This window comes from Phyllostomus discolor, chromosome 5, assembly GCF_004126475.2.
Source record: "Phyllostomus discolor isolate MPI-MPIP mPhyDis1 chromosome 5, mPhyDis1.pri.v3, whole genome shotgun sequence".
Classification (NCBI taxonomy): domain Eukaryota; kingdom Metazoa; phylum Chordata; class Mammalia; order Chiroptera; family Phyllostomidae; genus Phyllostomus; species Phyllostomus discolor.
Genome location: NC_040907.2, coordinates 110740038 through 110765818, shown reverse-complemented (window position 1 = coordinate 110765818; position 25781 = coordinate 110740038). Strand labels below are relative to the sequence as shown.

Genomic DNA, 25781 nt, shown 5'->3' with positions numbered 1-25781 from the left:
TGTTTCCTGATAATTTGTGATTTTTTCTTTTTTTAATTTTTAAGTATATTTTATTGATTATGCTATTACAGTTTTCCCAATTTCTTTTCCTTTATCCCCCCTCCGCCCTACACCCCCCAACCCTACAGCATTCCCCACCTTAGTTCATGTTCATGGGTTTTACATATTAGTTCTCTGAGTTCTCTGTTTCTTATACCATTTTTGGCCTCTCCCCATCTGTTTTATGCCTACAAATTATGCTTCTTCCCTGTACCTTTTCCCCCCATTCCATCCTTCCGCCTCCCCACTGAAATCTCTCCGTGTGATGTCCATTTCTGATTCTGTTCCTGTTCTAGTTGTTTGCTTAGTTTTTGTTTTCATTGTCTTTTCTTTTAGGTTCATTTGTTGATAGTGAGTTTTTTGTCATTTTACTGTTCATATTTTTTATCTTCTTTTTCTTAGATAAGTTCCTTTAACATTTCATATAATAATGGCTTGGTGATGATGAACTCCTTTAACTTGACCTTATCTGGGAAGCACTTCATCTGCCCTTCCATTCTAAATGAAAGCTTTGCTGAATAGAGTAATCTGGGATGTAGGTCCTTGCCTTTCATGACTTGGAATACTTCTTTCCAGCCCCTTCTTGCCTGCAAGGTTTCTTTTGAGAAATCAGCTGATAGTCTGATAGGAACTCCTTTTTAGGTAACTCTCTCTTTTCCTCTTGCTACTTTTAAGATTCTCTCTTTATCTTTGATATTGGGTAATGATGATGGGCCTTGGTGTGTTCCTCTTCGGGTCCAACTTCTTTGGGACTCTCTGCGCTTCCTGGAAGTCTATTTCCTTCACCTGATTGGGGAAGTTTTCCTTCATTAGTTTTTCAAATAAGTTTTCAATTTCTTGCTGCTGTTCTTCTCCTTCTGGCACCCCTATAATTCAGATATTGGAATGTTTCCGGTTGTCCCAGAGACTCCTCAGCATCTCTTCATTTTTTTTTTTTTTTTTTGTATTCTTGTTTCTTCATTCTGTTCCAGTTGGATGTTTATTTTTTCCTTTTGTTCCAAATTGTTGCATTGAGTTTTGGTTTCCTTCCTGTCACTGTTGGTTCCCTGAATATTTTGCTTTATTTCATTTTGAGTATCTTTCATTTGTTTTTTCATTTCAGCCAAGCTCAGTCAGTTCTGTGAGCATTTTGATTACCAGGGCTTTAAATTTTCCATCAGATAGGTTGTCTATCTCCTTATGGCTTAGCTCTCTTAATGAAGCTTTGCTCTGTTCTTTCATTTGGGCCATATTTCTTTGTCTTGGTGCACCTGTTAAGTTGTAATTTGTGATTTCTTTCTTGATCTCATTGATAACCCACTCATTATTTGATAACATGTATTTAGCCTCTATGTATTTGAATGTGTTTTAGTTTTGGTTTTTTTTTTATTTTTTTTTAAACACTTTTTTAAAGATTTTATTTATTTATTTTTAGGGAGGGAAAGGAGGGAGGGAGAGAGAGAGAGAGAGAGAGAGGGAGAGAGAGAGAGAGAGGGAGAGAGAGAGAGAGACACATCAATGTGCGGTTGCAGGGGGTTATGGCCTGCAACCCAGGAATGTACCCTGGCTGGGAATCGAACCTGGGACACTTTGGTTCCCAGCCCGCACTCAATCCACTGAGCTACGCCAGCCAGGGCTTGTGTTTTAGTTTTTATTATTGAGGTTGATTTTTAGTTTCATGCCATTGTGATCTAAGAAAATATTTGATATGATTTAAGTCTTCTTGAATTTGTTAAGTCTTATTTTGCATCCTAACATGTGGTCTGTCTTTGAGAATGTTCCATGTACACTTAAGAAGAATATGTATTCTCTAGCTTTTGGATGAAATGTTCTGTAAATATCAGTTAAATTCATCTGTTGTTTCCTTGTTTTTTTGTCTGGAGGGTCTACCTATAGATTACAGTGAGGTGTTAAAATCCCCTACTATGATTTTATTGCTGTCTATCTCTTCCTTAAAGTCCACCAAGATTTCCTTTATATATTTACGTGCTACTATATTGGGTGCATATATGTTTACAAGGGTTATATCTTCTAATTGGGTGGATTCCTTTAGTATTATAAAAGGACCTTCTTTATTTCTTGTTATGGCCTGTTTTGAAGTCTATTTTTTCATCTCCACTGGCATGGAATATTTTTTTCTATCCCTTCATACTCAGCCTGTGTAACTTTTTTGTTCTGAGTCTCTTCTAGACAGCATATTTATATGGGTTATGTTTTCGTATCCATTCAGCTATCCTACATCTTTTGATTAAAGCATTTAATTAATTTACATTTAAGATTATTATTGATATTCATTGGCACTTTTTTCCTGCATGCCTATGTTCCTGCCTCTGTTTCTTTTTCTTAAAGGAGCCCCTTTAACATTTCTTGCAATGCTAGTTTGGCGGTAATGAATTCCTTTAGCCTTATTTTTTTTGTCTGCAAAGCTCTTTATTTCACCTTCAGTTTTAAATAATAACCTTGCTAAGTAACTAGTATTGGTTGCAGGTCCTTGCTTTTTATTACTTTGAATACTTCATGCCAGTCTCTTCTGAAGTATTTCTGTTGAGAAATCAGGGGACAGCCTTACAGGAGCTCCCTTGTAGGTAACTAACTGTTCTCTCTTGCCACCTTTAAGAGTTTCTGTGTCTTTAAATTTTGCCCTTTTAATTATAATGTGTCTTGGTGTGGGTTTCTTTGACTTTGTCTTTATTGGACTCTCTGTGCTTCCTGAATTTGTGTGACTTTTTTCTCTACCAGGTAAGGGGACTTTTCTGTCATTATTTCTTTGAACAAGTTTTTTATCTCTTACTCACTTTATTCTCTTTCTGGTGCCCCTATAATGAAGATTTTGTTGCATTTCATGTTGTCCCAAAGTTCTCTTACATTATCCTCATTCTTTCTAAGTCTTTTTTTCTTTTTGTTGCTCCGATTGGGTGTTTTTCTCTACCTGTCTTCCAAATCTCTAATTTGACCCTCTGCTTCATCCAGCCTACTTTTAATTCTCTCTTTTGTATTTTTCATTTCATATATTTTTCATTTCCTACTGTTTCTTATTCATGGTTTCTGTATCCTTTTTCATGCTGATTTGGTTTCTACTAAGTTCCTTGTAGTTCCTATTAAGCTCCTTTTAGTTCTCACTAAGTTCCTTGATCATCCTTATAACCATTACTTTGAACTCCATGTCTGATGCATTGCTTGCCTCCATTTATTTAGCTCTTTTTCTAGAGATTTCTCCTTTTCTTTCATTTTAGGGTTGTTTCTTTTTCTCTCCATTTTAGTTCTCTCTTTGTGCTTGTTTTTATGTATTAGATAAAATTGCTTTGAGTCCCAGTCTTCCTGGTATGGCCTATGTAGTAGGATACCTGTGGGACTCAGTAGTGTAGTCTCACTGATACCCTGATCTGGATGGTTAGGAATGTTTCTTGTTTGGATTATGTGGGCTCTTCTGTTGTAATTGGATCTTGATTGCTGTTGGCCCATTCATGAATGGGTTCTCCCCTCTGGCTAGGTGACTGAGAGGCTCAACCCCAACCATGTCATGAAAGCTGTTGTACAGGTGTGTCAAGGTGGTTTCTGCCCATTCTTGGTTAAGTCTCCTCTTCAGATAGTTTTCAGTTGATGATTCAGGGTGCACGCTCCCAAATTTAGTTTTATTTCCCCTTTGGTGTGAGAAGGTTCCTTCTACTCTGTTACTATCTTGCATCCCTCTCTTGTGCACTTAATATTGAGGCCCTTATTGACGAGTATAAAACATATAAATGCATCAGCTCTGTGTAATGCCATACTAGTTTTTCTTTCCTCTCTGTTTGGAAGTATTGATGGTGTAATGTAAGAAATGCCCGAACTTGTAGAGAATTTTTATGAGGGTGTGTGTGTGTGTGTGTGTGTGTTGGGTTAAACTGATGACATGTGTCTAGGAAGCAAGATCTCAAGTGCTCAGGAGAAAAACAGTTTTCAGTTTCTTTTATACATTTGAAATTAAGGAGAGAACATAGGGAAGATTATATGGAGGTTGGAGAAAGCAAGGCAGGGATTGTATTACAAGGTAGGTAATAAGATTATATGCTCTCTTGAGAGTGGTTAAGGTGTATTTCCAAGGTGTGTTAACCTAGATGTACAGAAACAATGGACAGGGTTTGCTTAAAACCCTGCATTAAAGAAGTTATAGGCCAAAGTTGCAGTTTTGATCTCTGGTTAGGGCACATACAAGAAGCAACTAATGGAATGCATAAATAAGTGGAAAAACAAATCAGTGTTTCTCTGACTTACATACACAGACACCTATATATCCCTCCCCCTTTTCCCTTTTCTTGTGCCTCTGTCTCAAATCAATCAATAATTTTTAAAAATAAGAATTTATATGCCTGGGCATGACTAACCACCAGGACCTGCCTAGTTGGAATTTATTATCACATCACCCTATGAGGTTACATACTGTAGAATCCCACTTTCTTATACAGAATTTCCACTTGTGTTGGGAACCAGTAGTTTTGGCACAGAAGGAAAGTGAAAGATTTTGAATGAAGAGGGGATGATTGAACAGAAATACAAAGGTTAAATATATGAAATTTGTTTTGAATAATTAATTGAGCATTGGGTAAAGTCTAGTTGGAAAGTGATTTCAGGGGTGATGATGTAATTAGTGACTTCCAGGTGATGAAGAAATGGCAGTTAGAAATGTCTTTATAAAGTGAAACTTAGCCATCCCTACTGTAGGTCAGAATTTAGCTAAGTGGTTGGTCTTCTTTGCTACTTTTTCAGACTTTTCAAAGACCTCCTTATGAATGTCTCACTGATCACAAGTTCTGACTGCGTGGAGTCCAAGGCAGGCTTTCTGATGAAATTCCTGTGTTTTACCACAGATACATTCACATAACTGTTTATTTAAGCACATTATTTTCTTAAGGGTTTATGTTTAGATTTTTGTGAAATTGTTTTTTACACTGATATAAAAATAACTGTGATTAGATATGCTCCAGTCATATGTGTATATATTAGTTTGGTGATTAATGGGGTTGGAGGTTAGAAATGGGGGTGGGTGGGAATGGATGAGTTGCTTGTTAGGGAAAAGGAGAATATTCCTTTGCTAATCCAGGATCTGGATAAGGAGCAAAGCAGCCATGCAAACAATGGCTGTGGAGCCAAAAAGTCTGCAGTGAGTCCAGGCCTTCTCAGAAAGCTTGTTAGACCCGGCGCCTGGAGCTGCCTAGGGGGGAGGGACCTCTGGAAGCTGGGTCTTTTCCTTATTGCTTGATGGATTTGGCAGCAAGCCAGCTTGTTGAAAATACCCAAACCTCACTACTAGAAAGTAAAAATTAAGGGTGGGGGATTAACTGGAGAAGAATGACCTTAGTCTGTTTTTTCAGCTGATCTCAGCCTTTTCCATTTGTTTGTTTTTGTTCTGATTGAACTATTGGTTCAGCCTTCTTACTGTTTGCAAAGTTTTAACATTTTTTACTTTATTCTTGGTGTTATTTTCCGGAAGAAGAGACTGTACTTATCTATATATATAGCAAAGGAAGTTTATTTAGATGTCTGTTTGTACTATTTAATTTATATAATTATAGAAACAGTTAATATGGTAGGACAAATAAAAGGAACATTATCAGCATTTATGTGATTAGTAACAACAATAACAACTGGCATCTGTTACTTTTCAAGTGTCTTAATACTGAGGTAGGTGCAAGGTACTAACTCATTTGGGTTAGTAATATTGTCCGCATTTAGTGGCTAAGGAAAGTGAAACCTATTTAGCTTGAGTAAGTTTTCCAAAATTACATAGCAGATACATAGATACTATACTATACTAGATACTAGGTATACTATATATTTAGTACATAGTAGATAGTTAGTATATAGAATATAGAATAGATAGTATACTATACTACATACTAGTATACCAGATACATAGATACTAGAGCTGATACATAAATCTTTCCAGGCTGAGGAAATTATCCCCCTACCCATTCAGTTCTTCTGCAGGTCAAATAATTCAAAAGACATACAGGCAGTTAATAGGAGAAAATCAAATTTTAATACATACACAGGGAGAATTCATGTTAGCATAGAAATTCCAAAGACAGTAAGGCAAAATGAGGTATATATGTTATTTTGGATCAAGGAGGTAGGCAATTCACAAGTAGATGGGAAAGAGCAAACATTTGGTAAATGAAGTCTTCAAGGGCCACAAGAAACAGTGGTACACAGAGGGAATCTAGCAAACAAGTGTTTGCTTGAATCCTCCCTATGTGGCACACTTAATTCATATTTGCTAAGGTGAATATGCTAAGGTTCCCTTCCTGAAGCAGGTTTCTCTATCAGAATATCTGTAGGTAGGTAAGAGGGAAGAAAAAAAAAAGCCCTCTTCCTGAGTTTGTTTAACTTGAATTGTTTTTAGCTTGAAATAATTTCCATGCCAGGTGAACAAATTCTGGGAACAAATTCATCCCTCACCTCCATAAAACTAGTAGACTGCCATAAGAATTCACTCTCTTAAATTTGCCAGGATATTATATTAAAAGTGCCTTTTATCAAGGATAGAAACTCATGTGATCTTTTTGAAATACATAGTTTAAAAGGGCCAGTGCCAGAGTGCAGAACTAGTGGCAGTTTTTCCCACGTAAAAAAAAATGAGCCTCGAGGATCCAAGATGGTGGTGAAGGTGGTGGAAGCTATATTCACCTTCTTCTACGAACAAACTGAATTATAACTAAAATACAAGGCAAGCAACCTGAATAACCTACTGAAGACTAGCTGAAGAGAAGTCTTAAAACCAACAATTTACATAAGAATTGTTTAGACTTTCCCACATTGAGATTTGCAGGTAGGGTGGAGACATAAAAAGGGCTGGCCTTCCACATCCACGGGTGGGGGCTGAGATTCCAGAGGGATATCTCAGCTTCAGTGGTTTCCTGAGGAGCTCCTCAGTGCCAACAACAATAGCTAGTGGGGAAAAGAATCTCACATAACATCTGGCTGTGAAAATCAGTGGGAATTCTCTCTGCCATGGACAGGTAGGTGGTAGTCTGCTAGAGACACAAGTGACCTCTTAAAGGGACAATGCACAAAACCTTGTTTGCAGCTGCTTACCTAAGGCTTTGGTGGAGGGAGGGTGGAGCAAACTAGAGTCACATGAGAAGAATCTGGGGTTTGTGCCTGGGAGAGAAAACTGAAGGGACAGCTACCAGAATCCCTGTGCCGAGTCCCTTTCTGACACAGCAAATACCATCTTTCTTAAATGGCACACTACCATCCTTACAGCATCAGGCAGGGGGAATGCAATAGCTCTACCTCATGAATTCCCTGTCACCACCCTAAGGAGTTCATGACCTGTTGAGGAATCAGCTGCCTGGTGTAGAGGTCTGGGGTGTCAGTAATTGAGTTCTGTGGCTTTGGGGTAGGAGCCATTCCCCCTACTTTTACACAACCTGACTGACACCTCCCCTTCAGGGAGATCTGCTAGCGCCACCCCCTAAGCTCCCAGAAGCCCCACCCTCTGGACTCCTGGTAGCTCTGCTCTGTCCAGGTCTGGGCAGAATTCAGGACAGGCTGAGTTGTGTTCCTTAGAGGTGGGGGGTCACACCCCCAACTTCCCCCACACATGACAGGCACCAACCCCCTCCCAACTCCCAGTGGCTTTGTGCTGCTGAGATTAGGCCCTGGCAGAATTTGCCACAGACTGAGTTGTGTGTCTCTAAGATAGGAGAAATTTTTCCATCACATGCCCAACCCATGTATACCCTTCCATTCACATGGCCAAATCTTGGTCTGTTTGGACTGATAAACTCTCCTGGCCTCACCCTGACTATTCTATGTGATACCTATTCCCACCACAAAGGTCTGCATACACCCAGAGGGAAGCAGCTAGACTTGGTATCCCCTGGGACATTTGCTGAGTAATCTTAGACCAAACACTGGCACCATGTTTAAACCTGTGTGGATCTGGTGATCACCTTCACCCTTACCTGATGACTCACTGAGAACCTTTCACATGCAACTTAAGTGCTGGCAGAGGTTCCTTGAGTAAGTGGGCCTAACAGGTAGCCCAAAGGTAGAGGCCGATCTTGATGTTCTTTCAGACTTTTGCTGACCTTCCCCTGGTCCCAGTGCTGGTGAAAGCTATCCTTGATGTGCAGCTTTGTTCTTATCATACACACCCAGGCCCAGCAGAGGCAGCCACAAATTGTAATCATTTCATAACTCCAAACAGGTTGCCCAGGGACAGTCATAGGTAGTATCTGACTTTGATCTGCACCTGAGTCCCTCCTAAGAGTCCCCAGAACCAACATATCCAGTGACCAGCTTGAGACAACATCAGAGCAGGATTGAATTCGCTTCATTGGTAGAATATCCAAAGGGATATTTCAGCAGGCACCAGAAGCTTCTGAGACAGATTCTGCTGTGGGTGGTCAGCACCTGCAGAGCAGCTTGTACACTGTGGTTAAGGTTGAATCTCAGAGTCAGCCAGCCTAAGGGTCAACTCCACATGGGAACGGGCCAATGGCAGTCAAAACTTAGTTCCTACAGGAGTGCCCATGTAACCCACACAAGAGTCATTCCTGGAGTAGGTGAGTAAGGAGACTGTGCCATGGAGTCCCAACAAGACACCTGTTACAGAACAAACAAGGGGGGCCTGGGATGATATACTATTATTGAAAGAAGGCCCTGGGTCCGTTATGTCCGCCGCCCTAGGAAAGACATCTCTCAATGCCAGAGATTTGTGAAAAGGAAAGGAAATGTTTATTTAATGCTATACAAACTTAAAGTAGTGACCTAATGTCTTCACCAAAATCCCAAAGTCCCTTAAAACACCCACAAACAGACACAGTCCTTCCTTCCTTCCCCCTTTGCCCAGTCTAGAGTACCGTATCTCAGGAAAGGAAATAGAAGTCCATGGCTCAGGCAGTCCTCTGGTTCTTCCCAGTTAGTGCTCAATCTCGACTGGGAGACCTCCCTGGGTTCCCGGCACCCTCGGCTGAGTCGCCGGGATCTCTGCTAAAACCAGGTGGTGGTTCCCCCTTCTAAAGCTGTGGGGGTCCCCACTCTGGCACAGGCACGTGGTCTTCTCTCCCAGGGCCACGGGAGTCCCCACTCTGTCAAGGCCGCGTGGTTCTCCCTCTCTCAGGGCTGCGGGAGTCTTCCCTCTGCTAAAGCTGTGTGGCTCTCTTTCCAATAGCCGTGATCTTCTCTGCACCTCCACAACCACATGGTTCTCTCCTCTCAGGGCTGCGCATGGTTCTCCCCCAATGGCTGCCATGTCTGGGTTTAAATCACCTGCACCAGTCTCCTTCTGCAGCCCCATTTCCGACTCCTCCTACACTTGGGCACACTTGCCCTCAATCTGCTGTCTTCTCCAGCTTTTCTGGTCGCCATTGTGGGTCTGGGCAGGCGTGGCCCCATGTCCTGGAGCTAATCCTCTCTGAGCTCCCATAACTCAGGGGACCCGCCCCGCCAGTTACATCTGGGTGGGGAAGTTACTTCCATTCCCCTGGCTTAGAGCTGATCACGGCTACTTAACATATCTATGCAACCAGTCAAAGGTTATAGATATGCCAAACGACCACTCCAGAGTTTAGCTGCAAGGCTGTTGCTATGCTAAACAGCTCTCAATGGCCCTGCTCCATTTGTCCCTTCCCCCAGCCCACACCCTGGGTGGGGGGGGGGATGGAGACATCCCAAAATCTCCTGGACACTTGAAGTTCTGGACCCCATTTCAAATGCCCATTGGGGCCCCCCCTCTTGGCTGCACCCTGTAACACACTTACTGCATAAGGCCACCCTACCCAAACTGGGATTTGTATGTACCTAATATGTAGAAACACACATAAAGGGGCAGCCAAAATGGGGGATCAAAGAAACATCCCAAAATGAAAGAACGGGAGAAATCTCTGGAAAGAGCTAAATGGAATGGAGGCAAGTAACTTACCAGATACGGAGTTCAAAAGAATGCTTATAAGGATGCTCAAGAAACTTAGAACTACAACAGTATGAAAAAGGATATAGAAACCATAAAAAAGTCAGAAATGGAGAATACAATATGTGAAATGAAAACACGAGAAGGAATAAACAGTAAGTTGGATAAAGCAGAGGATCAAATCAGGGATTTGGGAGACAAGGTAGCAGAACACATACAAACAGAGCAGCAAAAAGGAAAAACGATTTTCAAATTGAGGGTAGTTTAAAGCTTTCTTGGGACAACATGAACCAAAACCTGCATTATAGGGTACCAGAAGTAAAAAGAGTGAGCAAGGGATTGAAAACCAATTTGAATAAATAATGATGGAAACTTCCCTAATTTGATGTAGGAAGGACACACAAGTCCAGGAAGCACAGAGAGTCCCAAACAAGATGAACCCAAAGAGACCATACCAGTATACATCATAATTAAAATGCCAATTTAGGCATGAAATATTCAGAGCAATATAAAGCAAGGATCCACAACCAAGACTACTTTTGAGTGATAGCCTTGGATATAATTTTTTTCTTATTTATTTATTTATGTATTTATGCATTTATTTATTTTTTTAATCATTGTTCAAATACAGTTTTCTCCTTTTTACTCCCAATCCAGTCCCCCCTCCCACCCCTCCCCACTTCCCTCCCATTACCACCCTCCCCTTAGTTTATGACCATGTGTCCTTTAAGTTTGTTCCTGCGAACCCTTCCCACTGTCCAAGATATAATTTTTTAAAATGATATTTAAAATTAGTCTATTTAAAATTGAAAGAGAAATAAAGAACGTCTCAGACATGTAAAAGCTAAAGGAGTTTGTTACTAACAAACCAGTATTGCAGGAAATCTTAAAGGGCCTTCTTGAAGAAGAAGAAGAAAGACAAGAATAAAGGTAAAAGAAGAAATGGCAATAAATACATGCCTATCACTAATCACTTTACCTTTTTTTAAGATTTTATTTATTTATTTTTAGAGAGAGGGGAAGAGAAGGAGAGAGAATGGGAGAGAAATATCAATGTGTGGTTGCCTCTCGAGCACCCTGTACTGGGGACCTGGCCCACAGCCCAGGCTCAATCCACTGAGCTACACCAATCAGGGTCAATAATCACTTTAAATGTAAATGGTTTAAATGCTCCATTCAAATGGCATAGGGTAGCTTAACAGATAGGAAAGCAAAACTCAGATATATGCAATCTACAAGAGACCCGCCTCAAAAGGAAAGGGACGGGAAAAATACTCCATACAAATGGAAATGAAAAAGAAGGTGGAATAGCAATACCTTTATATCTGACAAAATATATAAAGGCCATATTAAGAGACAAAGAAGGACACTACATAATGATAATCCAACAAGAAAAGGGAGCAATCCAACAAGAGGATATAACTCTTATAAACATTTATGCACATACAGTCATAGTAAGGGACTTCAGCACCTCACTGGATCATGATGTATCAATGGATACATCTTCCAGACAGAAAATCAACAAGGAAGCAGCAGCCTTAAATTGCGCACTGGACAAGACGGATTTTTTTATCTTGAGAGCATTTCACTCCAATGCAGCAGTATATACATTGTTTTCAAGTGCATGTCGTACATTTTCTAGGATAAAACCCATGTTAGGACACAAAACATATCTGTAAATTTAAGAAGATAGAAAACACGCATTTTCTCAGATCATGGTGGCATAAAACTAGAAATCAACTACAGTGAAAACAAACTCAACATTCAAACACAAGGTTAAATAGCATGTTATGAAACAATAAATGAATGACCAATGAGATCAAAGAAGAAATTAAAAATTACCTGGAAACAAATGAGAGTGAACACACAACAATCAAAAATCTATGGGATGTAGCAAAAGCAGTCATGAGAGGGAACTTTGTAGCATTACAGGCCTATGTCAAGAAGAAAGAAAAATCTCAATCCATCCCTGTACATAAAAGAACTAGACAAAGAATGAGAAAAACCCAGAGTAATTAGAAGGAAGGAAATAAGATCAGCGGGGAAATAAATGGTATAGAGACTAAAAAAACAATTCAAAAGACAGTGAAACCAGGAGGTGGTTCTTTCAAAAGATGGACAAAATTGATGAACTTCTAACCAGACACATCAAGAAACAGAGAGAGAGAGAACCCAAAGAAATAAAATCAGAAATTGAAAGAGGCAAAGTAACAACAGACAAATTGTAAGAAAACACAATGAATAACTATATCCCAACAAATTGGACAACCTCAGTGAAATGGACAAATTCCTAGAAACATGCAGTCTTCCAAAACCTAATCAGGAAGAATCAGAAAGTGTGACTAGACTGATAACAACTAATGAAATTGAAGCAGCAATCAAAAAAATCTCCCAACAAACAAAAGTCCTGATTGGATGGCCTCACAGGCAAATTTTACCAAACATTCAAAGAACTAACACCTATCCTCCTCAAACTATTCCAAAAAATTCAAGAGGAGAGAACCTGTTTTTTACAAGGCCACCATTATCCTTATTCCAACACTAGATGAAGATACTACAAAGAAAGAAAATGATAGGCCAATATCTCTGATAAATATAGATGCTAAATCATCAACATTGTATTAGCAAATTGGATTCATCAGTACATTAAAAAGATCATACACCACCCTGGCTGAGCAGTGCCAACCTGCAAACCAAAAGTTTGCTGGTTCAGTTCCCAGTCAGGGCACATGAGTGGGTTGTGGGCCACATCCCCATGGGGGACATACAAGAGGCAACCAGTCAGTGTTTCCTTCACACATTGATGTTTCCCTCTCCTTCTTCCTCCTTTATCCTCTCTCTAAAAATTAAAAAAAAAATCTTTAAAAAAAGTCACACGCCATAATCAAGTGGGTTTACTCTGGGGATGCAAGGTTGGCTCAATATTTGCAAATCAATAACTGTGATACATACATTAAACAAAATGAAGGATAAAAATCATTACCAACATAAGCAGAAAAAGCATGCGATAAAATCCAGCACCCATTTATGATAAAAAGTCAGCAAAGTAGGAATAGAGCGATCATACTTCAACACAGTAAAGATCATATATGAAAATCTTACAGCCACCATCATACTCTGCGAGCAAAACCTAAAAGCATTTCCCTTAAGATAAGGAACAAGACGGAGAGGTCAGCTTTTATCACTCTTATTCAACATAGTACTGGAAGTCTTAGCCACAGCAACCAGATAGGAAGATCAAATAAAAGACATTCAAATTGGAAAGGATCATTTTTTTCAGATGGCATGACATCGTATGTTGAAAACCCTAAAAACTCCACCAAAAAACTAGTAGGTTTAATACATGAATTTGGCCATGTATTAAAATTTTGCAGGATACAAAAGTAATATCCATAAATTGGTAGCACTTTTATAGACCAATAATGAACACTCAGAAGGAGAAACTAAGAAAGCAATCCCATGTTACATTGGAACAACAACAAAAATAAAGTACTTAGGAATAAACTTAAGCAAGGAGGTAAGGTAAATACCTGTACTCAGAGAACTATAGAATATTGAAGAGAGAAATAGAGGAAGACACAAACAAGTGGAAGCATTTACTATGTTCATGGATTAGAAGAATTAACATCATTAAAATGTCTATACTTCCCAAAGCAATTAATAGCAATTTCAATTCAATGCAATTCCTATTAAAATACCAACAGAATATTTCACAGATCTAGAACAAATATTCCAGAAATTTGTATGTAATCATAAAAGAGCCCTGGTAGCGTCAGTAGCCATGAGAAAGATTAACAAAGTTGGAAGGATCACAATACTGGATATCAAATTATACTGAAAAAGCCATCGTAATCAAAATAGCCTTGTACTTGCACAAGAGCAGATATATAGTTCAGTGGAATAGAACAGAGAACTCAGGAATCCACCCAAGCCTTTATAGTCAATTAATATTTGAGAAAGCAGGCCAAAACATACGATGGGGTAAAAACAGTTTCTTCAGTAAGTGGTGCTGGGAATATTGGATTGGTACATCCGAAAAATGAAAATAGACCACTAAGTTACACCATACACAAGAATAAACTCAAAATAGATAAAAGACTTAGGTTGCAAGACCACAAAAATTGTAGAAGAAAACATAGGCAGTAAAATCTCAGACATCTTATGTAGCAATATTTTTGCTGAAACATCTCCTATGACAAGGGAGACAAAGGAAAAAATAAACAACTCTGACTACATCAAACTAAAAAGCTTCTGCACAGCTAAAGAAACCATCAGAATGAAAAGGGAACCCACTGTATCAGAGAACATATCTGCCAATGACACATCTGTTAAATAAGAAGTTAATTTCCAAAACAAAGAACTTATTCAATTCAATACCAGGAAGACAGTCAAATTAAAAAATGGGCAAAGGATCCAAATAGGTACTTCTCCAAGGAGGACATACATATAGCCCATAGAAATATGAAAAGATGCTCAACATCACTAATCATCAGGGAGATGCAAATTAAAAGCACAACGAGATATCACCTGACACCTACCAAAATGACTATCATCAATAAATCAATTAACAACAATTGCTGACAAGGATGTGGAGAAAATGGAGCCCTGGTGTACTATTGGTGGAAATGCAGATAGGTGCAGTCTCTGTGAGAATCTGAGGTATATACCTCAAAAACTTGAAAATAGAACTGCCTTATGACCCAATGATTCCACTTCTGGGAATGTATCCTGAAACAGTAATTTGAAAGAATATGTGTGCTCTTATGTTCATTGCAGCATTATTTATAATAGCCAAGATTTGGAAGCAGCCAAGTCACCATCAGTAAATAAGTGGATAAAAAAGCTGGGATACATTTATCCAGTGGGATACTACTCTCGGCAGTTAAAAAAAAAGAAAGAAGGAAATTTAAGCTGTTGCAACAGCATGGACATACTTGTAGAGGTATTATTTTAAATGAAATAAATGAGAGAAAGATAAATACCACATGATTTCATATATATGGAATCCAATGAAGAAAATAAACTAACAAAGTAGAAACGGAGTCATAGATACAGAGAACAGACTGGCAGCTGTTCAAGTGGAACAGGAAGGGGGCCTGGGTGAAAAGGGGGAAAGGATTAAGTGCTCCCCTAAAAAAATACCTCATAGACACAGACAACAGTATGGTGATCCCAAAAAAGTGGGATAGGGAGAGGTAGGAGAAGATAAAAGGAGGTGATAAGTGGTAATGGGAGGAGACTTGACTTGGGGTGGTTAACATAATACATTATACAGACGATGTATTGTAGAATTGGACCCCTGAAATCATATAATTTTATTAACCAATATTATCACAATAAAGCAATAAAAAGTTTCAGATTTTTAAATGAGCTTTATTGATAAATTTTAAAAACAAAGAGCATACTTTTGGTTACTTCCTTGAAAGAAATATGTTAGTATATTATCCAGTTCTTTTAGACTATTTATCTTATACTTTAATTGTTATATTCTTACTTAACTATGGTTTCTAGATGTCTGTCTTTGATTGACTATGCAATAACTTACAGTAATTAGGCTTTTATTATTTCAGCAAATTTCTCATAATGACTGTATTATAGCAACTACCTATTGCTGCCCAACATTACCCCAAAATTTAGCAGCTTAAAACAACCAACACTTCCTGAAGATCAGGAATCCACCAGGGCTTAGCTGGATGCTTCTAATTTATGGTGAAAATGAATTGTGGTTTAGATATCTGTGAAGCTGCTGCAGTCACCTAAAGCATCTTTCGTGCTGATGGATCCCATCCATAACCAAGGTGACTAACTCACTTGGCTGTTGGCATGAGGCCTGGGATTTTTGCCACATAGGCCTCTCTGTGAAGCTGCTTGAGTGTCCTTATGACATTTAAGCTGGCTTCCCTCAGAAAGAATATTTCAAGGAGCAATCTCTGAAGTGCCTTTTAGAGTCTAGCCTCAGAAGTTACATTCTGTTGTTTCCATTTTATTTGTTAGAAGTGGGAATTCATGGGAGGGAATTAGGGTCCTCCTTTTGAAGGTAGTATTAGCATTTGTGGACATTTTAGATCATGCTATGATCTTTCAGGAGATTTTTTTTAAACTGTGAAGAAAATAATCACTTATGAACTGTAGTTTGTAGTCTAGCTGTGGTAATATAAACTGTATTAATACTGTTCGTGATGGACCCTGGACCATGAATTTATTTTATCAGGAATGCCAAATAAATACATGTGATGTTAATGCTTTTATTAATCTGATTTTTAAATGAACACTGATGTTTCTGGGCCCTCTTCTTTGTTCTTAGAAGGCCATCTCATACAGAGTTATCACTTTAAATCTTTCTCTGTACAATTGACATAACAGATTTATATCTTCAGTTCCAAATGTTTCCTCTAAGATTCAGAATCAAATGCTCCTTAGACATTCCCTTTGTTCCAAAATTGAACCCCTGATCTCTTCTCCTCATTCCCTTAAAAATCCACTTGTCCCCACTATACTTACTTGATCATGCCAGAAATGTAAGAATCTTTTTTGACCCCTCACTTCCCCACATCTAATCTGTTACCAAATCCTACTGAGTCTGTTTTTCTTTTGAGGTATGTCTTGAATTCAGCCACTGGAGCACTGCCACTGCCCTAATGTTAACCATCATCATACCTCTCCTAAACTCCTACAATACCCTTCTCACTAGTCTATTTGCTTCTGTTTTTGTTCTTTCCAGCCCATGATATAGAAACCAGATAATTGCCTTCTCATCCCCCTTAGATTTAAATTCCGACTCCTTCATATGATCTTGCCTGACTTGGTTTTTGTATTTTGTTTCTTCAACCTCATCTCCCACCACACTACCCCTTATTCTGAACATTGTTCTTTCCTCTTTCCTGCCTCAAGATCTTTGTACAGGCTATTCCTTATGCCTAAACGCTAGCCCCCCTTTTGTTTTTACCTAACTCTTATTCTTTAGATCTCAACTTAAATGTCACTTTTCATTATTCTCTTGACCTCTCCATCCAGTTTAGATTAGATCACTCACTCACTCACATACCTCCAGGACCTAGCACTTTTCTTTCTTTGATGCCACAAGGTAGTTGTTTGTATTGTCCTGTTCGATGTCTGAATATCATGTCTTGTTTGATGACTATGAACTCCATGAAAGCTGGGTTTGTTTTGCTCTCGCCACTCTATTCTCGCTGTCTAACAGAGAATCATGCATATAATAAGCATTTTAATAAATAGTAAATTAACATTCAGTGGCAAGAATACTGTTCACACAGGATTTCAGAGTTGGAAGGTATCTGATGAATCATTGAATTAGTCTAGTCTCATTTCCATCATGCCTGTCTTGTCATTGACAAAAGTGCATTCATACTGTGTTTCTTTGATACTCTGAGAGCAAAGACCTCCAGTCCCTTCCGTTGTATCTCAAGTATAGTCATTTCTCTATCATTTTCATTCCTGTCATTCTTCTCTAAAGTTTTTAAGAGGCCCAACTAGGTGGCATAAAGTAAGGTGGTTACTTACCCTCTTTGATTATAGCAGTGTGCATCAATCCATGCCTGATAAGATTGATTCATGTCTTAGCAATTGTCATAAGTGCTGATGCATAGTGAGCTTATAATCATAACATTTTTCTTTTAATGACTAGGGATTTTCATTGTTGAATTACAAGTGGGGTATTTGAAATCATTTTTACCTTTAGACTGTCCTTGACCAATAGCTGTTCTCCACATAAGTTATTACAGGTTTTTCAGTCTATAAAAATTTCTTGCAGATTGGATTGTCACAGATAGCACCTGTTATTTCCTGTGCTCAGTTGGTAAATGTGTTACAAACATGTATGCAATGAGGAAATTTATATTGAGCACCTACTCTGTACTACTCTCCAAAATACTTATAATGTATAGTTTATATAATGTTATGTACATAAAATATCCAGCAGGCAGTCAGTATAGGCATTTAACACTTGGACTCTGGAATCAGATCTTCTTGATTAGAATTACAGTCCTGCCACTTAGCAACTGTTTGATCTTTGACAAATTTCTTACCTTATTTATCTCAATTTCCTCATCTGTAAAATTAAATAATAATTATACCTATCTTATATGGTAGTTGTAATGAGTTGATAAATGTATTCAAAGCATTTATAATGTTGCTGTGAATGTGTTAGCTGTCATCTAATTCAGTTTTCAAAATAATTGTTAATAATACAATTCCAGTTTTACAGATGAGGAAACTCATCCAGAGAGGTTAGGTTACTTCTTTAAGGCAGATCCAGGATTTGAACTGTACCCAGAGTAGCAGAGTGACAGATGTTTATGTTACTCTGGAAGAAATCGCACATAATACTTTTGCTCTGAAAGGAACTGTGAGTGTGGCAGGTGCTTAGAGTCTCATCAACCACCCTACAAGGTGCCTTGGTTGTACCTCTAATGAGATAAGACCACATTTTAGGTTTACATAAATTGATGAAGAAACTGACACTGAAAGATGGAATCAATCATAGCAATCAGTTTCCTGCCCAAGACTGTGAGTTCCTTGAAACAGAAGTCATGCTCATGTTTGTTTTTCCAGGACCTTACACTTATGGGTAAATATGTACTCAAAAATGTTGCTGGTGAGTGAGTGAGTGAATGAATTAATAAGGAAAAGTGTTGTGGGGGAGTGAGAGCTAGAGCTGGTAAGGGAAGCAGAAACAATGCCAGGGTTTTTGGTGTGGGTGACTACACAGAGAGCTTTACCCTTCACTGTGACAGCAAGTGGGAGGAGGAGGAGGCAGGTCTAAAGGAGTCAGAAGGAAAGTTAGTGAGTTTGATTTAGACAGTTGGAGTATAATCCTAGTAGAGATATTTAATAGGCAAATAGAAATAAGGAGAGAGACAACAGGGTTGGATATATACTGGAAACTTCTGAATTTGGAACCTGGACAAGTGTCCCTAGAATCATAATTTTATAATGCCAAGTTTTCCCAAGAAATGGTATTGTCACATTATAGGTGTAATTTTGTAATTATTTTGGACTTTACATTTTACTCTCTCAGCACAGTGAATATGGGAAGCAAATTAATTTTATAATAGAGAAATGAGAAATTGCAGATTTTTAGAACTATGCCATATATAAAATGTACAATATAAATGACATCTCACTGTAAACCTTATTTCCTTAATACTGTAAGTGCCTTTGGAACACTAGTAAAGGTGAAAAATTCTTAGGTAGGTGAAATAGAAAGCTAAGGTTATTTATGATAGAAATTATGCCAGCATTGTGTCATAAATAAACAAAGTTTTTTCATTCAAGAATAATGCAGGCTGGCCCTAACTGGTGTGGTTCAATGGGTTGGGCTTCCTCCTGCAAACCAAAAGGTTGCTGGTTGGATTCCTGTCAGGGCATGTGCCTTGGTCCCTGCTTGGGGCATGCAAGAGACAATGGCACATGGATCGTTCTCTTCCTCTCTCTCTCCCTTTCCCTGTCTTTGAAAATAATAAATAAATAAAATCTTTTTTTTTTTTTTTTAAGAAGAGTTCAGGCTGAAGTCAATAAAATCAAATTGCCTGAACTAGTAGGATGGAAAGAAAACAATTAGATTCACCTTTATACAAATTAGCCTTTTTTGTGTGTTACCTGTTTAACTATTTTATAATTGCTGAATCTTAATTGGAGAGGTTATGTTTCACCTCATCCATATTAAAAGCTCAATTTTATTATAATAAAGTCATATTTCCAGTATTTTAAGAAAATAATTTTATTTAAGGTACATTTCTATTGGTTTTGCTTTAATGATAATGCATATGGCATATTTAAGTGTGTGATTTTCTAGGTAGGCTTTCTCTTCTATCTATAAATTACTAGAAAGATTCAAGACATTTTTATCACATCTACTAGGATTTGAAATACTATTAATATGAATGTTGTAGTATTTTAAATTCGACTTTTCCTGTTTTGTTCTTAATATATTTAGAACTTTTCTTGGCAGTTAAAAAATAACTATTTTAGTGGAGCCAGAAAAGACTTTCGAGGTTATTTAGTGTATTTATCTTGTTTTACATATGGTTGATCTAAGGTCAGGGGAGGTGATTACCCATTACTAAATTATTTAAACTTTTGTATTATAGTGCCTTTTTAAAACAGAAAAAAAAAATAAAGATAGCTTTAATCTTGAAAAATGTATTTCATTATTAAAAGTTATGTTTGGGCATTTGTTTTTCTCTTTGTTTTTGAAAACTTCAGAATTCAGTCATTCATTACCTTTTTCATATTTTTGTCTTTCAGGAGTCAGGAAAAAGCAGTGGAAATTGGAGTCACTGTAAAGTCATTAAGACCTTTTACAAGAAAATCTCACTGAATAAAAGTCATTTAAATTAGTGGTATAATAAGACCAGTTATTAAAGGTGACAGTGTACAGGAAACATTAAAATTGAACAATGACTCAGCTATATATTTACATCAGATTGTTGGGAGCCTATCTGTTCATCATTTCTCATGTTCAAGGTAAACCAGTGTTCATTTAAGCAATCTAATCTTCTTAAATAATTCATTTCTGTATGTCAAAAAGCATTTTTTTTCTTACAACTGCTCTTTCAACTCATGTACCTTTTTGATCAGTTAGGCCCAGTATCACAGCATAATTTTTAACTAAGTAGGCAAGAACAAATATCCCAAATAAATTTTGAACTTGACTGTAATAGAAATATTTTCAAGTATTTGTAAAATCTCAGCCTCTCTGAACTTACTCTCTTATTCATAACATAGGTGTTATGATATATAGTGGCAGGTCTTGTGAGGATTAAATGAGATAAAGTATAAAATAAAGTACCTGACCTATTGCCTAAGGCACAGGGTAATTAGATACTTAAGACTTAATGGTGGTTTAAAACTCGTGTCTCCTTTCAAGTACAATAAGGAATAAATGTAAATAATGTTAAACTCGTTGTTAAAAGACTTCAGAAATATAAATGGCACTTACGTGTGCTGAATACTATAATTTCTTCATTAAGTACTCGGGTTTTTTTATGACCCATATTATAATTTTACTCTGGTGTGTTCATAGCTTGGAACTTTCAAACAGGAAGTTGTGATAACTCTTAGGATCAGATGGACTATATTTGCATGTGCGCTTTTTTCCTGTATGATTTAATCAGGACAATATTTTAAACTAAAAACCAAGTACTATTTGCGGACTTCCAGCCAAGATGGAGGCATAGGCAGACACACTGTGCCTCCTTGCACAACCAGGGTAGAGACAATAACAATTTAGAAACAGAATAACAACCAGAACTGACAGAAAATTGATCCCAATGGAAGTCGGACACCCAAGAAGTTAAAATAGACCCATTCATCCAGACTGGTAGGAGGGCGGACTCGGGCAGCTGGGCATAGAGAGCAGAAAGCGTTGGGACCGGATGCATAAGGCATCCGGGGCATGCAAGACCGCAGCTGGCAGACGCCAGCTGAGGGGTGGCAACCAGCAGACCCAGCGAGGCAGCAATTGTGAAGCAAGACACTGCGCACAACCCAGGAACCCAGCGCTGGGAAATAGAGCCCTGGGGCACTGATTGAAAACACCTGTGGGGGTTGAGGCACAGGGAGAGACTCCCAGCCTCACAGAAGAGGTCCTTGGAAAGTCCCACGGTGTGCACAAGCCCACTCACATGAGTATTGGCACCAGAGGGGCCCAGTTTGCCCAAGGGAAGCAGCTGAAGGGACTGAGGTCCATCAGAGAGTAGAGCAAGTACCATTGTTGCCTCCTGGACCCCGCCCCACATACAAGGTCATAAGCAACCGACTGGGGTGCCCCGCCCTGGTGAACACCTAAGGCTGCGCCCCTTATACGAAACAGGCTTGACCAGACCAAAGCGGGGAAAACAAAAGATGGCTCAAACAGAATAAAGGCCTCGCAGTCAGTGCTTTTTAAGCGACCGAGAGATAGCCAACCTATCAGATGAACAGTTCAAAGCACTGGTGATCAGGATGCTCACAGAATTGGTTGATTTTGGTCACAAATTAGATGAACAAATGAAGGCTGTCATAAGTGAAATGAAGAAAAATGCACAGGAAACCAATAGTGATGGAATGAAAGCTGGGTCTCACATCAATGGAGTGTACCAGAAGGAAGAAAAAAAATACAATCAGAAAAGAATGAAGAAATAAGACTTCAAAAAAATGAGGAAAGGCTTAGGAACCTCCAGGACACCTTTAAATGTTCTAGCATCCAAATTATAGGGGTACCAGAAGGGGAAGAGGAACAGCAACAAGTGGAAAACTTATTTGAACAAATAATAAAGGAGAACTTCCCCAATCTGGCAAAGGAAATAGACCTCCAGGAAGTCCAGGAAGCTCAGAGAGTCCCAAAGAAGTTGGACCCAAGGAGGAACACACCAAGGCACATCATAATTACATTACTGAAGATTAAAGGTAAGGAGAGAATCTTAAAAGCAGCAAGACAAAATGAGAGAGTTACCTACAAAGGAGTGCCCATCAGATTGCCAGCTGATTTCTCAAAAAAGACCTTACAGGCAAGAAGGGGCTGGAAAGAAGTATTCCAAGTCATGAAAGACAAGGACCTACATCCACGATTGCTCTATCCAGTAAGGCTCTCATTGAGAATGGAAGGGCAGATAAAGTACTACTCAGATAAGGTCAAGCTAAAGGAGCTCATCATCACCAAGCCCTTATTATATGAAATGTTAAAGGGACTTATCTAAGAAAAAGAAGATAAAAAAACATGTATAGTAAAATAACAACAAACTCACAATAATTAACAACCACACCTAAAACAAAAACCAAAAGAAACTAAGCACATAACTAGAACAGGAACAGAACCACAGAAATGGAGGTCACATGGAGGGTTAGCAACAGGGGAGTAGGAGGAGGAGAGAGGGGGGGAAAAGGTACAGCAAATAAGTAGCATAGATGGTAGACAGAAAATAGACAATGGGAGGGCAAGAATAGTATGGGAAATGTAGAAGCTAAAGAACTTCTGACACATGGACATGAACTAAAGAGGAGTGTGGTTAGGAGAGGGTGTGCAGGGTGGAGAGGAATGAAGCGGGGGAAATGGGACAACTGTAATAGCATAATCAATAAAACATTAAAAAAAACAAGAAACAAGAGAAAAAACAGTACTATTTTGCAAAAGGGTTTCAGATAGAACTTACTGGACATCTTTATTATGTTAAATTTATGACTTTACAGATTATTCATTCATGTTTTGTTCATAGTGATATGGATTAATATCTACTAACAAGAAAAAAGATGATCAACAGCATAAATTTTTTGATGTTTTCACTTTAAACCGTAAACATAATAATGAATTCTGTAGCTTCTTTGTATTTTGTCTTAGGTATGATACCCTTCTTATTGCTATGCTCAGAATACAAAGCCCTCTTGTAAAAAGCCACATTTTAAATGAAACATGTTATTTAATAAAACACCTTTATTTTAGCATCTGTTGTCCTTTTAGCAGCTTTTGTTTGGAAGATGAGTTAAATAAATAACATTCATATTTGCTACCTTACTCCCCAGGTATGTGATCTCTGGTATTTACAAAATATTTAATCTATGTATATCACACAGAGGCAATATGGTTATAAGATTCCCATTCTCCACCCTGATTCAGGTTGTTCTATAATAAACTTTTTTAGATGAAGTAATTTGGTAACTAATTATCAGGCATAAGTGGAAAATCTTAATTAGAATTATATTTCTCTGATAAAGAACAGAATTAACTTATTTTGTTCTTTAATGATAATATTCCTTTCAAAAAAGATTAGTTTGTAGTAGCTTTAAATGGTAAGATAAAAAACATTTGTTCTTAAAGAAAAGAAAGAACTAAAACCAGTGTAGGGGTGGTAAAGCCAATGAGAGAAAAATGGTATTTTTAGAGATTACTAGGTAGGATTGCAGAATAGTGTTAATGGAAGTGAATTGGACGTTTGTTCCATCTTTATCTTGAGTTGTGTCTTGAGAAAGTAAGTTTCCCTGTACCTTGTTAGAAAATGGAAATAGTAACACATATCCTAAATAAAACAGTAATATTTTGAGCACCAAATGTTTTGATAGAAATTAAAGTGTTTTTACATTGAGATAAAGTTACTCAAGTTGCAACAGAAAAATGTTATCTGATTGTTAGTCCTCGTTTTTGACATGAGTTAGTTTTAAGTTAAAATTACCTAACAGTGATGTAAACAAATAGAAATTTATTTATTTATTTATTTTACATAGATGATAGGTGTTTTCTGGTATTCATTCAATAGTTGAGTAGTATAAAGGTTGACATCTGTGTAATTTTTTTGACTTTTCTCTCGGAGTTACAAAATGGCTGCTATTATTTGCACTGGGGGAAGGAAAAATGGGGAAAGGGTCAGCCCTGGCCTCAGCTGGACTTTATATCAAGAAAGCAAAAGTGTCCCCAGAAATTAACCTCCCACCAGCTGACTTTATCTTGTTTTAATTGGTTAAACATAGACAATAGGATTACTGGGAAACAGAATTGCTACAGTCAGCTTAGGTTACTAGCTAAATCCATTGTTACCCCCAGACTAAGTTAGAATTCTGTTAGCCAGGAAAACCCAAAGGGATGGGGAAATAGAAAATCCACTGGGCAACTAAAAGAGTCTGAAACAGATTTTATCTTTTTTTTTTTAAATCAAGTGAGATGTTTTCAGCATTCAGTAACAAGAGCCCATAATAAATAAAATAGCTTAAACAATTAGGAAAATGTAATATCACACATCAAAAAGTCTGAACATATAAGCGTACTCCAATTAGTTAATTCCTTGGCTCTTCCTGTTCTTTCTCTATTTATACTGTGCTCTTCTCCATACAGCAATCTTAGCCATAGGTCAACTCACTTGATGGCCACAGTGGCTGCTGAGGGGCTAGGTATAATGTGCAGATGTAGAAACTTTGAACTGACAACATTCAGTGTAAGAAGAGGGTTGGATGTCTCCTTTTACTTGGTAAAGAAATCTTTCCCCAGGTACCTCCTCCCAACAGACTTCTAGTTTTATCTGGCAGAATTTAGTCTATGCTCTTGTATAAACAATGGCTAGGGGGATGGAACTAAAATTTAGACTAGACAGTTGTCTCTACTGAGGGTAGGGCTGTGCTTCCCTGGGTCATATGAAGGAGGAGCAAACACTTAAAAAAAATGTGTGTGTACACATAGCCACCAAGGTAAAAGGGAGTAGAACAATTAACAGTATCTGTTGTCTATGTTTGTCTACCTTGCATCGTGCATACCATTTCTCACATGTACATACTAGAAGTGATGTGCTATATTCAGTTCCTTCTCACAGGAATTTATAATGCAGAGTTTCATCTGCCTAGTGTTCTCAGCTACTAATCCACAACTTTTGGCTTGTATGTAGCATTCTCCATCAGGTTCAGATGTGACTCTTCTTGGTCCAACAGTGTGTGTCTAAGAGAGAAATTGTCGATGCCCAACACACCCAAGTATTCAATGATGAGGAAGAAATAGGGCAAGTACTATATAAGCTCCCAGTCGGAGGAAGAAAGACTTGCAAAAAACCTTCAGTAATCACTATCGCATAGCACACAGAATAAGAAAAACTACCATTGTTGGTTACTTTGTACATGTAGTACATCGATATCCCATTGGTCTCCTGTCTTTTGCCTTCTGATCCCTCTTGTAGATATTTTATCTTAAAGATAGGGGAGAGGGAGTTCCTCCTCTTTATACAAAAGAATCCAAGAGATTGCTGGGAAGATAGGAAAAAATTATTAAACAGGAATGAAAATTTAGTAAAATCAGTGATGCCAAAAGCTTCTATTAAGGACAAAGGAGCCTGGTATAAATGCACCTATATATATATATATATAGTCACTTGTATCTTTCAGCTATTTGTCTGTG

At 38.0% G+C, this 25781-nt stretch overlaps 1 protein-coding gene and 1 long non-coding RNA gene across 2 annotated transcripts in view; one reads left to right on the top strand and one right to left on the bottom strand.

Annotated features, from left to right (window-relative positions):
* Window positions 1-25781, top strand: part of BMPR1A (bone morphogenetic protein receptor type 1A) — a 172824-nt gene that overhangs the window by 104103 nt on the left and 42940 nt on the right. Inside the window, 1 exon segment of the mRNA XM_028511171.2 lies at window positions 20180-20398. Within this exon segment, the coding sequence (XP_028366972.1) occupies window positions 20332-20398 (67 nt within the window). The 5' untranslated portion in view covers window positions 20180-20331.
* Window positions 20436-24430, bottom strand: LOC118500790. The gene is made up of 2 exons (XR_004903371.1): window positions 23028-24430; window positions 20436-21087 (listed from the first exon to the last, which is right to left on the bottom strand). It is a non-coding gene; the product is annotated as an uncharacterized LOC118500790 (long non-coding RNA).